General features: G+C 51.4%; 1 protein-coding gene across 1 annotated transcript; it reads right to left on the reverse strand.

Annotated features, from left to right (window-relative positions):
• Positions 1-1455: 1455 nt before the first annotated feature.
• On the reverse strand, positions 1456-16776 carry LOC102061458 (ectonucleoside triphosphate diphosphohydrolase 2). Its single transcript, XM_074556017.1, has 9 exons — positions 16576-16776; positions 14462-14579; positions 12445-12595; positions 11525-11684; positions 9872-10099; positions 7121-7384; positions 5434-5529; positions 4328-4459; positions 1456-3124 (listed from the first exon to the last, which is right to left on the reverse strand). Exons 1-9 carry the CDS (start codon positions 16687-16689, stop codon positions 2897-2899), a joined length of 1491 nt encoding a protein of 496 aa, XP_074412118.1. The 5' UTR covers positions 16690-16776; the 3' UTR covers positions 1456-2896.
• Between the last annotated feature and the right edge of the window lie 1026 nt (positions 16777-17802).

Raw genomic sequence — 17802 nt, forward strand, 5'->3', positions numbered from 1 at the left:
GAACTGCAGGCAACAAACTATTTCCCTCAAAATTCATGGGAATTCATTGGGACAACTCAGATGGGGTGTACTGGTGAGAAGCCCTGGTGCTTTGGGATGCCTAAATGACAGCCCTAATAGCCAGGGGCAGATCAGTCACCCTGTTGTGTGTCTGAAACCAAAATAGACAAAGTCCTTTCTGGTGTCAATTTTTTAATACTTTTATTTCCTTCCTATTGATAATTGCTGACAGCAGCAGAACTGCAGTTGCACATGAGCAGACTTTATTATCTGCCATGGTCCAGCCTGAGTGAGAAGCGAGGGCCCTGTGTATAAAATATAGAATTTACAGACAGTTAGAAAATCCTCATTATTTATCGTTTCCACAGTTGAATTGTAACCAAAGACCTGCAAGCATCTCTGTTTCAAAGTGAGTGAGTTCATCTAGAATCTCCTTTTAAGTAGATTTTGCCTGTCCAGGCAGTCTGGAGATTTATTCTGCAAAGGTGTTGTGGGGCTGACATGTACAAGCTGCTCTACAGAGAGCTGGGAGGAAGGAATATGTTACCAGGATTAGTCTCCTTTCTTCTCATGGGTCCCCATTTTGTTATTTTATGCCTTTTTTGTTACCAAAACACCAGTTTAAAAATCTCAATCTATCTTATCGTCTAGTAAAAACATTTATAAATGTTTTTATCTGTCAGAAAAAGAAGTGGTTGTGGTTTTCTTCATGGCAGAGCAGTGTTCATTGTCAGGGTGGCTCAAGGGGCAGGGATTTAATTCAGTGGCATGTGCAAGGCAAAAGTGAAGTGTCAGGAGGCCACGCTGAGCTCATTGCCTAATTATTCACTTATTATCTGTGTGCAAGTCCCAAAGCTTCTAAACAAGAGCTTGGGGAAGGTCTGGCTGACATCCTTTTCTCTTGGACCCTGTGATTATTCCAGTTCAGGAAGGTGCAGTGACTGACAGGCCAGAGCACCTGGACTCCAGGAGTTCCTGGCATCTCACTGCCTTCTTTCCATTTCTGACAGTGCTGGGATTCTTCCTCAGCAGGTTCCAAATCTGAGCCAGGAATCCCAGAGCTCACCCCTGTGCTGTCAGGTCACTGTTCAAGGATTGCAGGATGAATGAAGTCTCAGGAATTTCCCTGATATTGCTGACTCCATGATAACCTCTTTATTTTTTCTCTGCCACCTTGCCTGGATGCCTCCTACCTTCTTCAGATGGTTTGAGCAAAGAACACATCAAAAGGTGTAGGCATGTCTCTCATCAGCTAAATCCCAGCAGTCAGGTTATCTGAAATCTTTTTCTTTCACTGCAAAGTGCCTTCAGGGGTTCTCATTGTGTACCCCAAAAGCACACAGCAAAACAGCTCTCGAGTAAAAACAGCAACAGCACCCCCATCCTGCTCCCTGAAACACTCTGTGTTCACAATAACCCCCCTGCTTTGATCTCTTGCCAAGAATAACACAGACAGTCTATTCAAACATCTTTAATGACATGATACTATTAAAAATATCTAACCTGCAACTCAAAGAAATGAATATGAAGCTTAAGTCTGTTTCCACAGCCCTCTAAACTTGACTGGCAGGTTCCAAACCTTCATTAATTGGCCTGAAAATGCATGAATACCCCAACATTATGGGGGGTGTGTGTCCTATATTATCAGTTGGGAGCACAAGGGACGAATAATCAGATTTGAAAGGATTTAGGTGCCATGGTAGCTTTAAAAATCCTGCAAGGCTCACCACTGCATCTGTGAGCATTTACATTTCTGTTTAAAGTGGTCTGAAAAGCCTTGGGGACACTCATCCCTGAGGCTCTTAACAGTCTGTGTGTTTTAAGGCTCTGAAGCAGTTGAGAAGAAAGTTCTAAATGCCTCAGTCAAAGGACAGTGCTTGTGAATCGATCCCTGTTCTTCACAGTAACTCAGAATTTGTACAGCACCTCATCTTTCAGACGAGCAGGACAGACCAGAGGAGCTGGAATGACTGCAGGTCCCAGGGGAATCCTGATTATTAGATCATAAAGTACCTCTGGTCATGGTGAAATATGAAAGTGACAATTAGGAAAGCTTCTGTTCCTGAGTCTGCTCTGGTCTGAAGGGGCAGCGTCAGCTGAGACACTTCAGAGTCAGCAAGAGAAGCAGGTCAGTGCAAATGAACAAACAGGTGAGCCTCAGCCCAGCATGAGCCCAGCTTTAGCAAATGTGAAATTAAATGTGTTCATTTGAGTCCTTGCTAAACAGTTTAAATTGGCAATTTTAACCCTGTGTGGCCATGACTCAGCTGAGAGGCAAAACCTCAGCTGTGTGTCTGTGCCCTTTGCTTCTCCTTTGATCCACTGCACATTTTGTAGAGGCCAAGACTAAGAAGGGTTGGTTTTGAAGGATTCCTGGTCAGCAAGGAGTGTTCATTGGAAGGGACATGTGGCCATCATCACTGACATGAAAGCACAGACAGATCGGGCAGAAAATATCTGGAAGCAGTTGGCTCTTACATTCTGACTGTGTTTCCAGTCCTCACTAATGGCAATACTGCAGGTATCATCTCTCGAGAGGCCACAGAAGGGGACAGAGCACATTTTTCAGACACCACCTCTTCTGTTTGACAGGATTATACAGCATGAGCTTCACAAGAGCTCAGGGCCTGCCTGCTCAGAGGCATCATTTCAGGTCTGACATGAGTAATCCCAGCTGTAGCCCAAGGAAGAGCCATGCAGGCTGTTCTTGTTTGGAGAATGAGTAGCTTGCCATCCACCAGGAATCACAGACTTCCTGTGGAGCAGGCTCCATTGTCTCAAAGTACAGCAGTGCAAGTACCAGCAAGTTGCTGGGAGCCCTGCAGGAAAACCACTTGCATCCTGCAGTGTGATTTGTGTGTGGACCCTGTTAACTGTGCTGAGTCACAGAGAGCCATCAGTCATCGAACACGCTGCTGTTCCTGTGGCTGGGGCTGCTCTCCTTGGCCATCACTCGGTACGAGATGCGCAGGAAGGAGCCCACGAGCAGCACCACGAAGAGGATCAGGAGCAAGGACCAGACCCCCGGCTCGATGCCCTTGAGGAAGCTTGGGCTGTCCTGGGGGATGCTGCTGGTCAGGCTCAGCAGGTAGCCCAGAGTCCAGGCAGATGATCTGTCACCCATCTGTTGAAATAAAAAGGAGAGGTCAGAAGAGAAGGAGGTGGCCTGGACCCCAGCTGTGTTTGTGTGCATGGGCCCAAGGCTTTGGATGTATTATCTGAGACTGATCCAAGGATTTGGCTTGCAGTGAGGAGCTCTCCCACTCTGAGTGCCCTGAGAACACCAACAGGCCTTAATGGCACTTCCACCCACACCTCTGCCCATGGGCATGGGCACTCCATGAAAGCTCTGGCCAGCCCCCTCTCTCCTGAGCTCTGCTCTACAGGAGTGCTGTTCTCTGCTTACTGATGGGCTGTTCTAGTGGATCTCAAGTCTGCATTGTGGATAGTTGTCTCTCTGGCCCTGGTTGAACCTCACACCTATGGTTTAGGTTGCTTGTCTCTGTCTTTCCAGGCTGAGCTCCCTGGGGGTCCTGGACCTACCTCATTACCTTGCCTTTTCTGATGGTCATTACTTGGCCCTGCTCAGTGGGACCATGGCTGTGACTGTCAGTTGTGAAGAGGTCTGGGAACAGGCTTTCTTTTCTTTTGTGAAGGGAATGACCTGAATCAAATTCCCCTGTCTTTAGGGCCACCAGATCCTGGAGCAATTTCAGACCTTATTACAGATTAGGTTAGATTATTAGATATTAGGAAGAAATTCTTCTCTGGGAGGGTGATGAGGCCCTGGCACAGGGTGCCCAGAGAAGCTGTGGATCTCTGAAAGTGTCCAAGGCCAGGTTGGACACTGGGGCTTGGAGCAGCCTGGGATAGTGGAAGGTGTCCCTGCCCATGGTAGGGGGTGGAATGGGAAGAACTTTAAGTTTCCTTCCAGTCCAAAACCAGTCTAGGATTCTATGATGATAAGATATTTATCAACCCTCATGAGTATAAAGGTGATTGCAAAAAGGTAGAGAAGCAAATGTTACCAGCAGCTTGTCCTTAGCATTAAGTGAAGATCAAGCTGAACTTCCTTCCCTGTCAACACAGATTTCTAAAGATGGTGCTGATCCAGAGAAGATTTTTGACCCATGTGTTTTTCAGAGAGGGCAAGTCTAATCCCTGGCTCTTTGACACTGGTTTTCTTGTTTATCACAACTGTGAATCCATTTTACAAAACTCTGATGCTGGAGAAGCCCAGCTGGTGAGGCCTGTCAGTGTGGGAGCAGGCTGGCTGTGCTGGGAGCAGCCTCCTGCTCACTGGGAGCACTGGGCTGTAGGAACTGACCTTCTGGAATGCAGTCCAGGCAGGCTGCTCAAAGTCAAGTGTGTATCCTCTTGTACTGAGATGGAAGATGAAGGCAGACACAGTGCAGTAATCAACAAGTGTATCCAGGCTTGCTTGGGACTCCTTCATCAGCTGGTGCCATTTCCAGAACAAAAAAAAAAAAAAACAAAAAAAACCAAACAAAAAAAAATAGGGGAGAAAAAGAAAAGAAGTAAATACTCAATAGCTTTCCTGTTCTAAAACTGACTGTGGGACTGGAGGAGGGGTTTGTGTCCTGTGCAGACTGAAACCACATTTCCTGCACTCACTGGGCTGTAGGGTAGAAATCCATGTCATCTGTTACTTTGTTCCCATCTAAGCCAGATCCAAGAGCAGCAGGACTGACAGCCAGGTTGCCTTGCTGGTGAATTGCTTGGTAGGATTGATTCCCTGCTCTCTAATTAAGCTGAGCTGATGCTGCAGCCTTTCTCCCAGCTGGAACATTGGGATCTTTCTCCTCCTTCCAGAAGAGAATGCTTTAGGGCATTGCTTATGGCTCATTAACAAACCCTGGAGAAATTGCCCCATTTGAATGTTACTGTGGATGCTCCATCAGTGTAAATGCAAATGAGGGTGACCTCATAACCACCAACTCAGGGAAAGAAGTGACAAACTCCCTCTGGCTTGGGCTCCCTGGGGCCAGGTGAAATGGGAGCAACCCTGGAGTCTGAGTGGACGTGTCCCCTGCACTTAAGGACAGAAGGATAACAGAAAGACCAAGGTGATGTGCAGGAGTGAGTAGACAACTTTCCCGTTTACTCCTTAAAATACTGTAAAAGGTATTTGTGGCTTTTCATCTAATTAGGTCCAGGTGTTACCAGCAGCAGCTGGGATTTGAGAGGAAGGAAAATAAGTGGAGCTTGTTTCTTCAAAGTAAAAAAAATACAAACAAGAAAAACAAAGAAAAGCCTCACAAAAAACCAAAACCCACAAAATCCAGACAAATCCAAAATTTTCCCTGAGGGAGCCAGTAAGTTACAGCCCTGACAGTCTGAGCCCTGAGGGCTTTTGCAGCAAACTGTTCCTTGCTTCCCCCCTCCCTGCACACCGAGTTACTCCACAGTTACCTCCTGGACAGACATCCCACACAGCCTCTGGACAGCCTGGCCCAAGTCAGCAGAAGGTGCAGTTCCTCTCAGGAAGTCCATGGCCTCAGAAACCACCTACAAAAGCAGCAGAAATAATAATCAGTGGGACTGTGCCCTGTGTCCTTGCCCTGCACACCAGAAAGTGCCCCTGGGGAAGTGAGGGGCAGCGACTGGGCATTGCCAGGGTGCCCTTGGGGTGCAGGGTTTGTTCCAGGGCCTTGGAAGGGCTCAAGGGACATAAGCAGAGCTGGTGCTGTGTGGAGATGGAAACAGATCTGTTCCTAGCGTGCATCCTGCAGCATTCCTGGCCCTGCCTGGATAAGTAGACTGGTCATAGAATCAAAAAATCATTGGTTGCAGGAGATGTCTAAAGTCAAGTTCAACCATTAACCCAGCACTGCCAAACCCACCACTAAACAATGTCTCCAAGTGCCACATCCTAAACAGCTTTTATATCCCTCCAGGGATGGTGATTCCACCACTGCCCTGGGCAGCCCATGCCAGGGCTTGACTACCATTTTGGTGAAGGAATTTTCCCAAATATCCAATCTAAACTTCTAGCACAGCCTGAGGCTGTTCCCTCTCCTCCTGTCCCTGTTCCCTGGAGCACAGCCCAACCCCTCCAGCTGTCCCCTCCTGTCAGGAGCTGTGCAGAGCCACAAGGGCCCCCTGAGCCTCCTTTGCTCCAGGCTGAGCCCCTTCCCAGCTCCCTCAGCCTCTCCTGGGGCTCCAACCCCTTCCTTGGACATGCTCCAGCCCCTCAATGCCTTTCTTGCCCAAAACTGAGCACAATATTCATGGTGTAACCTCACCAGTGCTGAGGACTGGGAAATGATCCCAATGCTTCTCAGCACCATGTCCATGGCAGACTCAGGAGCAGGGAGCTGGGGAAATTTCCATAGTTATCCTCCTTGGAAATGCCCTCACCTTGTCCTAGGATCTTGAGCTACTCCTGCCTTCACAATCCAATGACTTTGGCCACTAAGTCCAAGTTCTCAGGCAGAAAGGTGCTTGTGGTGCAGCATGACCAGAAGTTTGTAAGAGAGGGGCAGAAGATCTCCAGCTTTGCCACAGACCTGGTGTGAGAAGAGCTGCTCAGCACTCACTCCTGGCTGTCCCATCCCTGCTGGGTCCTGCTCAGCACTCACTCCTGACTGTCCCATCCCTGCTGGGTCCTGCTCAACACTCACTCCTGGCTGTCCCATCCCTGCTGACTCCTGCTCAGCACTCACTCCTGGCTGTCCCATCCCTGCTGGCTCCTGCTCAGCACTCACTCCTGGCTGTCCCATCCCTGCTGGTTCCTGCTCAGCACACAGCCCCTGGCTGTCCCATCCCTGCTGGCTCCTGCTCAGCACTCACTCCTGGCTGTCCCATCCCTGCTGGCTCCTGCTCAGCACTCACTCCTGGCTGTCCCATCCCTGCTGGCTCCATCGAGCCCTAGAGTTGGTCTCAGCTGCAGACACTGAAGACACACAGATGGAAAAAGCTCCCCCACAGTCCCTGTGGGAAGCCAGTGGTCCATGTTTGAACAGCTGTGTGGCAATGAGGGGGAGAGGGAGGAGTGTCATGGTCTGGATGTTCCCACTGTATTGATTAATGGTCAAACTGGTCCCATTTCATGGGTTCCTCATGCCAGTTGCTTACCCCAGTGTAAATGAGAACTCACCAGAAGCCTGCTCTGAAGGGGCTTGAGGTCACTGCTGAAGAAGCTGCAGGAGGAGGAGGAAGAGTTGAGCAGGCTCTGCACGAGGTTCATGCAGGCTGTGGGGTTGCTGGAGCCTGTGATGTTGAAGAGCTCCTTGGGGCCAGGGATGTCCCCTGTGTCACCCCTGGCACCACAAGGCCCAGCATGCACCGACTGCCACTGCACCTCCTGGGAGTAGGTGAGGGGCCAGCAGGGATTGGACACGGTTTTAGCCCCTCTCTGCTCCTGGAGGCACAATAAAACAAGGAGCAAGAGAGGACATTGGCATCCAGGGCTTCACACAGGAAGACAGAATGTAAGATGGTTAGGAACAGCCTTACCCAAGCACCACAGTGCTGAGATTGAGATTGAGCAGGGAGGCTGTGAAAGCTTTGCCAAATCTTATGGCAAATCTAGAATCAACCACGAGGCCCAGGCAGGTGCCAGCTGAGCTCAGGGTCAGTGACTGGAGGTGCTGAGAGGTGATGAGTCCCAGCCCTACCACCCTCCCTCAGAGCACAAATACAATTCCATGCATCCTGTGCTCTCTCTAGTTGCAAGAAGGAGGCTGTTCTGATCTGCCTTCCAGATGGTTCAGCCCCACAAGAATCAGTGGTTCTTATCTCTAGCAATTTAGCCCTATAACTGTGGTGAAATTGGTGTCCAATGTGTGATATTCAGGTCTCAAATAAGGGCAATTGGGGTTTACAGGGAAAAAAGTGAATGGGCAGGGAGCAGTTAATTCCTGAAAAACATCATTTTGATGAGGACTACGGTGATTCTTGAGTTTGTACCATCCTATACCACTCTTTTCCTTCCCCCCTCCCCATTCCCCAAGCGAAATAAAGCTTGGAAGAACCAAAACACTGGCATGTTTTCAAAATGAAATATTGCTCTTTTAAAGATGCTTCAGGGTTAAAGTCAGCAAAGGAAATACCCCAAATGGAAGGTCCAAGTTGGGTGCTCCCATTCTAGGATGGAGGAGCAGTTCCTGGGAGCCAAGACAAGCCTTGCTTCTCCTCACCCTGAAGGTGATGTTGACACCTCTGAAGAGCAATTTTTTGCTTGTGTGGGTTAAGTAGGAGCCAAATAGAACCTGTAAGGAGGAAACCCTTGAACTGGTGCCTGTGTGTCTGCTTTACAAATGCACTGGGTTTTTCTAATATATGGAAACAGCCTCTACTAAAGAGGAATTGACTTCAAAGTGATTGACACTTTGCTCATTTCCACACCTTGTGCAGCTGCCATTTGGTGGTGTTGGGCCCCTGAGCAGACACTCAGCTGGATGAGCACAGAGAGCAGACACACTCACACTCACCTGTGTGAGCAGAGAGAGCACACACTCACACTCACACTTACCTGGATGAGCACAGAGAGCACACACTCACACTCACCTGGATGAGCACACACTCACACTCAGCTGGATGAGCAGAGAGAGCAGACACACTCACACTCACCTGGATGAGCACACACTCACACTCAGCTGGATGAGCAGAGAGAGCAGACACTCACACTCACCTGGATGAGCAGACACTCACACTCAGCTGGATGAGCACAGAGAGCAGACACTCACACTCCCCCTCACCTGCAGGAGCACGCTCACCAGACACACTCACACTCACTCTCACTCTCACACTCACCTGCAGGAGCACACTCACCAGACACTCTCACTCTCACACTCACACTCACCTGCAGGAGCACGCTGACCAGACACACTCACTCTCACACTCACACTCACCTGCAGGAGCACGCTGACCAGACACACTCACACTCACCTGCAGGAGCACGCTGACCAGACACACTCACTCTCACACTCACTCTCACACTCACCTGCAGGAGCACACTCACCAGACACTCTCACTCTCACACTCACCTGCAGGAGCACGCTCACCAGACACACTCACACTCACTCTCACTCTCACACTCACCTGCAGGAGCACACTCACCAGACACTCTCACTCTCACACTCACACTCACCTGCAGGAGCACGCTGACCAGACACACTCACTCTCACACTCACACTCACCTGCAGGAGCACGCTGACCAGACACACTCACACTCACCTGCAGGAGCACGCTGACCAGACACACTCACTCTCACACTCACTCTCACACTCACCTGCAGGAGCACACTCACCAGACACTCTCACTCTCACACTCACCTGCAGGAGCACGCTCACCAGACACACTCACACTCACTCTCACACTCACACTCACCTGCAGGAGCATGCTCACCAGACACACTCACTCACACTCACACTCACCTGCAGGAGCATGCTCACCAGACACACTCACTCACTCTCACACTCACCTGCAGTAGCACGCTCACCAGACACACTCACACTCCCACTCACACTCACCTGCAGGAGCACGCTCACCAGACACACTCACTCTCACACTACCCCTCACCTGCAGGAGCACGCTCACCAGACACACTCACTCTCACACTCCCACTCACCTGCAGAAGCACGGTCACCAGACACACTCACACTCGCACTCACACTCACCTGCAGGAGCACGCTGACCAGACACACTCACTCTCACACTCACCTGCAGGAGCACACTCACCAGACACTCTCACACTCGCACTCACACTCACCTGCAGGAGCACGCTCACCAGACACATTCACTCTCACTCTCACACTCACCTGCAGGAGCACGCTAACCAGACACACTCACTCTCACACTCACACTCACCTGCAGGAGCACGCTCACCAGACACACTCACACTCACCTGCAGGAGCACGCTGACCAGGCCGCTGCGCAGCCGCTCGGTGCCGTGGCAGGGGCACTGCCAGCTGTGCACGCTGTGTGTGTGCCCGTAGAGCTGCAGCCTCACTGCCTGCTCTGGGCTCTGCTGCTCCCCTGGCAGCTCGGCAGTGAGCTGTGCTGAGCTTCTTCCCACGGCCAGCACTCCTGCCATGCCCTTCCCGGAGGGCACCAGCTGTCCTTGCCAGTTGTACTGACCCAAAAAAGAACAAGAGAGGTCAATCCTTGAGACTCCTGCATCTCAGTCACAGCCAGGTGCCACCATTGGTGCCACCATTATTGCACAGAGAGGGAAAGCAGCTCCATGGTGCCCACAGCCCAACTCTTTTTTGCCCACAGGACATAAGGATGTTGAAGCAGTGGCTTTGGAGGGAACAGAGGAGCCAGTGTACAGGCACTGCCACCTGCACAGAGCCTTCCCACAGCCTGTGGGGGCAAACAGGGCTGCCCAGGCTGGCTGGCTGTACTGGCAGTGGTGCCAGCAGGCAGAAGGGGACAGTGCAGAGGGTGCTGGGGAGTGGCAGGGATGTTTCCAAGAGGGCAGATACAGTTTCAAGTGCTGCCTTGATGCTAAAGTGATCCTTCTGTCAGAGGAACCCTGTGGCATCATCTCCTGCAGTCCTGCAGAACTGACTTTGGCAATGCTGAAGTTCACAGCACAGGCAGGAGAGTTTACATGGGGTAAACAATGTGCCTGGCTGGAGGAGGTCTGACCATCCCCTAACCAGTGTGTGCTTGCTGTTGGTTATCAGAGCTGCTTTTCACATCCCTGATGAGGAATAACTCAGTCCAACCCACCTTTCTCTCACCCTCTGAGTTATTTTTGAGACCCTTTGGCTTGAGAAGTGATGGGTGAAACAAGAAAACTGAAATTATTTTCTTTTTGTTTAGCAAGTACCTTCTAAATACAGAGCAGCCCTCCCTGGTGTCTCACTGAGAGAGGCTTTTCTTTGGCAGCAACAGAATCTGCTTCTCTACCATCCACAGGACTCCCCATGGGCCAGCTGGACTCCAGTGGGAATCCCACAGCACAAACAGCAGCTCCTGTTTGACAGAGGCACTGAGCTACAGCTACAGTGGAGTTCTTGGGGATGCTCCATGGCCAGGCTGTGCAAGGTCATCCATGTGAGCATCCTGGATGTGCTGGCCAGGGAGCCCCAGGTCTGATGGGGCAACTATCATGGACAGTTCATGGAGGGATGTATTCTATGCATGGATAGTTCATGGAAGGCCAGAGCAGAGATTTGGTTCTTCAGCCTAGTTATTATAATGGAATCACAGAATGGTTTGGGGTGGGAGGAATATTAAAGCTCACCTCATTCCAACCCCCTGCCATGGCAGGGACACCTCCCACTGTCCCAGGCTGCTCCCAGCCCTGTCCAGCCTGGCCTGGGACACTGCCAAGGATCCAGGGGCAGCCACAGCTGCTCTGGGCACCCTGTGCCAGGGCCTCACCTCAACCAGCTGGTGCTGGATCTAAGCTGCCTCCTCTGAAAGGCAGTGGAAGTTGTGCTGAAGCATTGTTTTAAGTACAGGGGTTTGCCCACCCCACCACTTGTCTCTGTGGCTCTCTCTGTTCAGCCCAGCCCTGTGTGCCCCAGGGAGAATCATCCTTTACCCTGAAGAAGTTCTCCAGGACGTAGTTAGCAGCAACCCAATTGAATGCTTCTTCCTCTGGGCTGGACAGGATTTGTGCCCCTTGAAAGTTGAAGGGGGATGACTTCAGGGTGCCAGTCAGAGCTGCAAGGAGACTGGCAGAGAGGATGGGATGGGTGAGGCTAAACACAAAAGAAAAAGAAAGCACATTTGAGGTTACAGGACCCTGCCAGGAGCTGCCTGCAGTGGGGGCACACTGCAGGGCTTCTGCTGTGTTCCCTACTTTGGGAGTAGCCCAAAACCACAGTGACAATCCCACTCCTGCTGCTGCTTCCCTCTCCCCTCACATGGCACTGGGGGCAAGAGCAGCAGAGGGCTGGTTTGAACAATTTTGCCACTTGTTTAAGAATTTAGGACCTCAGTACCCTCTGTCACTGAGAAATCCTCTGGCCCTATCCCACTGGCCTGTCCCCTCCAGACCTCACTTTTCCCCAGTGTCTAAAAGGAGATAAAGGTCCCAGTGATGTGACTGAGAAGAGGGTCCACAAGAGTGTGTGGGATAAGGGGAACCTTCCCACCACCATTTCCAGTGTGCTTACAAGAAACACTCCTGTAAGCCCACGTGGGCTGTCACACAAACTGAAACCACTTGAGCTTCCAGACTGATGGGTGTTTTCCCAATCACTAATTGTGAAAGTGTAATTGTAAAGGAGACACTGCCAGCCTGGCAGCAGTTGCAGAACTGTCATCTTCATGGCTGCCTGGGGCAGCACATGGAGACACAGCCCTGCCATGCTCCTCTCCTCAGGGCCTGAGGAAGGTTTACCTGGCTAGCACATTAGGGATGGCTCACCCTGCAGAGCAGCCAGGTGAGATGGCTGTTACAGAATGATCCTGTGATGTGTGCTGGTCTCTGGGTGTGGGTTTGCAATATTCACTCACTTCAGCTGCCTCATGCTGGCAGTGGCTCCCAGGTACAGGGGGGTTTGGCTGTGCTGCTCTGCTGGGATCTCGTTCTGGGCCCAGTTCAAACATGGCTCCAAGCTCTTCCCAGCTTTCTGAGGAGAATCTGAGTAGCTGGAGACTCCTGGACCTGAGGACCATGGAACAGAATGGAATTTCAAGGGAAGTTATGGGAGAACTGTGAAAGCTGTTACCCCAGAGACTGCTATCCTAGGACATGCTTAAGACAGAACCTCTCACAGGTGGAATGAAGGAGGTCTTCTGTCACAGACATCTTTTATGAAAAATCCTTTCCTTAGGATTTTTCCTCCTGAGAAGCTGAGAGACCTCAGGAACAAAATGCAAACAATGATTATCTGCTGCTGTGGAATGCAACAGGTGCATCTGGGATTGGTCTCATGTGGTTGTTTCTAATTAATGGCCAATCACTGTCAGCTGGCTCAGAAGCTGTCTGAGACAAAAGCTTTTGTTCTCATTCTTTCCTATTCTATTCTTAGCCAGCCTTCTGATAAAATCCTTTCTTCTGTTCTTTCAGTATAGTTTTAATGTATTATATATCATAAAATAATAAATCAGCCTTCTGAAACATGGAGTCAGATCCTCGTCTCTTCCCACATCCTTGGACCCCTGTGAACACCATCACAGTCTTCCAGGTATCCATCCTACTAAAATATGGAAGTGAGACTAAAATGTGCACAGAAATCCCAAATTACACTAAGGCTACCCTAGCTCTGCAGCTGAGACATCTATACCAGCCACATGACTGCTGCAACAGCTGAGGCTGTCTCAGCCCACAGAGGAAGAAGTGTGGCTTTAGTTGCTATAGAAATAAGCAAAGGACACAGAGGCTGATGTGTCAGCTCTGTCCCCCAGCCACTGAGCCCTGCTGGCAAGCAAGACACCCCTGCCCTAGAGGAAGCCAGGGCTCTGCAGAGGGAAACTGTGTGCCAGCCTTGACTCATTTTTCCAGCAAGTCAGTGGGGTCTTAAATGTTGGTTTTGAAGGAGAGTTTCCCTTCCCCACCCTCCTGACTCCCTCAGCAGGTGTTTTGCTCTCTGTGGCTGTGCTGCCATTCAGGCAGGGCCACTCACACCTGGGCTCCAGCCCTGCCTGGGCCTCTTGTGCTGCTGCTGGCAGCAAACAGAGCTGCTGCTGAACCCAGCCACTGAATGAGGGACATGAACAAGGTTCCAGGGAGCCTTTCTTGCATCTTCTGTGTGTGACTTGTGTTGTTTACAGCCTGCAAGGGCACAAACCCTGATCCCTGCTTGCTGTGCAGCTGCCCTCCCCCAGCACACTCTGCTGAGGGCTCAGTCCTTCCCAGCATCCCACTACAACCAGGCTTTAACATCAAAGCAAGATTAGGAGATAGGGAAGGAAAACCCCATGCATTAATGCATGAAACCCTCTCAGCTGGCATTGGCAGGGCCAAACTGATCCAAATTTGTGAGGAAAACCCCCAACTTTTCTGAAATGGGACACCTAAAGGCAAGCTGAACTCATGCTTGTGCTGTCAAATGCCATATGGGGGACTGGAGTTTTTTCAGCTCTGTTGTCCTGGAGCTACCCCACTCACTGCCCAGGGCACAGTCAGGAGGAGGCAGAAGATACCAGGAATCATCCTGCAGTCAGATTTGTCTCCATTGCTGTTCACTGCCTCTCCTGGGTGAGAAGCTCCAGCAACCTTGGCTCTACCACTGATCCACGTGGGCATCAGGAGCAGCCACATCCTCTCTGCATGCTTCCCTGCCTGCAGCAGCCCCAAAATCCTGACACTGCTACTGCCAAGTGCCTGATGCACAGCTGTGTGTGGCTAAATCTGCCCAGTGGAGAAGAGCCATGCTGAAAGAAGCAACTTGTGCTTCACCATTTCTGTGCACAGCTGGGTGGTGCAGGAGCCAAGGAATTTATGGCACTGGTTCATGCACAGGTCTCTGTTTTTCCATCCATCCCATGGCAGTCTCACAGTCCATTGAGCAGGAAATGGGCACCTTACCTTGCACAGGACAGGAACTGCATCCTCTGATCACCCCGGTCCTGTTTGCCTTGGTGGTTGTCCACTGGTAGATGAAGAGGATGGTGCGGGATGGACCAGCATCCAGAACAATGCCATACTGGAAAAACCCCAGAACATTCTGCTGAAAAACACTACTGAATGCATGCTGATTGATATTGTAGGGTTACCCAGCATATACAGGTATTCTGGGTGACCCCTGCACTGCAGTGTTTGAGTTTGCTTGTTAACATTCAAAGAGCAGGCAAAGCCAGAAGATGATGAGGATTTGCAGGGAACCATCTGCATTTCTGAATATATATGAGGAACAGCAGGAGTGGAGAAACGCCCAGAAATACATCAGCCCTACAGTGGCGTGTGCTGGAGCTGCTCCTGAAACCAGGCAGAGGGCTTCCCCTGAGAGCTGAGCCACCTGGAGCTCAGGAAAAACAGGTCCTAAAGCAGTGGGAGATGGCACTGTACGAGTTCTGCACGGATTCTGGGACTCAAACTGCTGCTGATTGGTTTGCTCAGGCTTTTGTGCAGGGATTGGAGGGCTGCAGCTCACTTGTCCCAAGGAGCCCTGTGTCTCTTTGATGTCCCACTGCAGTGATGGTGTGACCAGGCTAGGTTTGCCCTGATGTGTGCAGAGCTGTGGGAGCTGCAGCAACCAGCACAGACACTGTACAGCACAGCAGCCCTCAGAGACAGAGATGATGTCTTGGTAGGAAGGGCAGCAGCAGTGGAATGAGCAGCTCAGCCCCTTGTCCCCTGGCAGCTCTCTGTCTCTTTGTCCCCAGTGTTTGTCTGTTCGCTGCTGACCCAGCCTTGCTGCTCCCAGTATATGAGGATGAGCAAGTGGAGGCCACTGGACTACCCTGCAGCACAGCTCTGGATGTCCCCACACCCCAAATAGCCCCAGAGCCAGCCTGGGGCTCCTCTGCTCCTATTACATGACCCCAGTTTGGGATATCTCCTACCCAGGCAGGAAGGAGACCCATGAGCTGCATGGCAGTGCGTGGTCGAAGCTGGATCTCACCCACAAACAGAGCTGGGACTGAGTGGGAGGAAAAACCTCCTGAGAGGCTGATGTTAATGCCACCAGAAGGGTTTCAGGAGCAGACTGAGCTGGCTGCAGGCTCTCAGTGAGGCTGGCTGCCTGCTGCCCTCCTGGAGCTCCCAGTTGCACCAGTCCAGGCACCCAGGCCAGGGCTGGGCTGGGGCAGCAATGCGGAAGGAAAGGAGCTGGAGCTCCCTGCCCGAGCCTGCTGGCACCCTCCCACACCAGTGACAGCTCGGCTTTCTAGCAGGGACATGTTGGCTGCTGCAGAAGAGGAAGAAAGGAATGGCATTGGTGGAGAAATATGGATTGATTTTTTTTTTCCTCCTTCAGAAAATTAGAGGTTGCTGCTGGAAGCACAAGGGACAAGGGGAGGGATCACCATCACCACATTTATGTCCAGCTCAACAGCAGGAAAGGACAGAACATGGAGCAATAAGGGGGGTTTTAATCCAGATTTGTTTCTGAGAGGAACATGGAGGAGGGGTGCTATCTCTGAACACACAGGATAGCCTCCTTCTGTTGGGTTAAACCATGGTGTGCCACTGAGCTCACCTCAGCAATGGGAGCATCAAGAGACAGCAGATGGGCACTAACCCCCCCAGACCTGACCCTGCTGTGAGGAGCACACTGGCTCTTTGACTTAAATCAAGACAGGACCAAAGAGAAGAAGGCATGAAAGACAATTTGTTTTTAGGACAGAAGCAGCAGTTCAGGGGCACATTCCTACTGACTTTGGAGCGGGACCTAGCACTTCCCTGCACTGACACCACTGGTTCTTTGTTGCTCTGGGGCAGCTCCTGCCATGGGCTGCCTCCCCTCAGCCTGCCCTGAGCATCTCCACTGATCCATGGACCATATCCAGCCTGTATTCCCTGACCAAAGTGCTGGGCTTGTTTCTGGTTTGAAAACCTCCAGCATGTTAAAAGATGCCAACCTGTCCTGACAGTCTTGTCCCAGTTCCCTCCTCGATTTGTAAGCAGCTCAATAATAAAATAATGCCCAAAGCAAGAAATCAGCCCAGCTTAGCTGCCTGTCTCCCCCTGGAGAGCCTTACCTTGGTCCTGAGTGGGGCCATGGGCACATCTTTGGTGGAGACACAGAGCAGCACGATGCCCGTCAGCCCCGCCACGATCACCAGCCAGGGGGGCAGCAGCTCTCGCCAGGACATGAAGGGAGCTGCTCTCTCCTCTCCCCACAGAGGAAGCCGTGCAGCAGCAAACCGGCTGCTTCTGCACCCTTTAAAAAGAGCAGAAAGGCGTGGCCGGGGCCAGGCTCTGAGTGAGCCCAGCCCCAAGCCACAGGGAGCACAGGGAGCGTGGGCCTGGCTGTGATGTGTCAGGCTGCTCTGCTTTCCCTTCCATCCCTGCTGCCCAGAAACAACAGGAGGGCTCCGTGCCCGGCCTGTGCAACGGCACCGCTGCAACCTCGAAACTGCCCCAGGCAGCGGGGCTGAGGTAAACACAAATGTGGGCTTAACTCAGCTGGGTAAGGAGCAGAAAGCAGCCAAAACTCATCCCTTTGGTATTCAACATCTGGCAGTGTGAGCTTCCACGTTAGAAGTTGGGGAAACTGCTTGTCACTGGATTTACTTTATTTCTGAGGGCTTGAGCCCCTCTTCCTGACAGCCTCCCTATGGAAAATAACCAGGGCTCAGGCTTCGTGAAACACAGGCCTGCTTTCTCCTGACAGCGCCACAAAGTCTCATCTCTGAAATGGAAATTGTGAACAAAACTCTGTGGCTGCTCAGACTGAGGCATTTGGCTGATTGCTCATGTCCACAGACTGGTCATGGATCTGAAAATCAAACTAGGAATGGGGAAATTCCACTTCCCTGTTTTTGGTGACGTTTCCTCTTTTCATTCCTGTCTGCCCAGATCAGTCAGGAGGGAAGCCTCAGACACCTCCAGAAACCTGAATTTTGCTGCAGGGGAACATGGAATCACAGAATCTCCCAGGCTGGAAGTGACCCACAAGGACTGAGTCAAACTCCTGGCCCTGCATAGCAACATGGAATCACAGAATCTCTGGGGCTGGAAGTGACCCACAAGGATCGAGTCCAGCCCCTGGCCCTGCATAAAAATGTGGACTCACAGAATCTCCCAGTTTGGAAGTGACCCACAAAGATCGAGTCCAGCCCCTGGCCCTGCATAGGACACCCCACAAGTCCCCCCATGTGGGAGCTCCTGCAGCAGGTCCTGTGGGGAGCTGCTGAGTTGGTCATTTCTGGCTCTGGAACATTTCTCTAGCGAGGAAAGGCTGAGGGAGCTGGGCCTGTTCAGCC

This window comes from Zonotrichia albicollis, chromosome 21 (genome assembly GCF_047830755.1).
Source record: "Zonotrichia albicollis isolate bZonAlb1 chromosome 21, bZonAlb1.hap1, whole genome shotgun sequence".
NCBI lineage: Eukaryota > Metazoa > Chordata > Aves > Passeriformes > Passerellidae > Zonotrichia > Zonotrichia albicollis.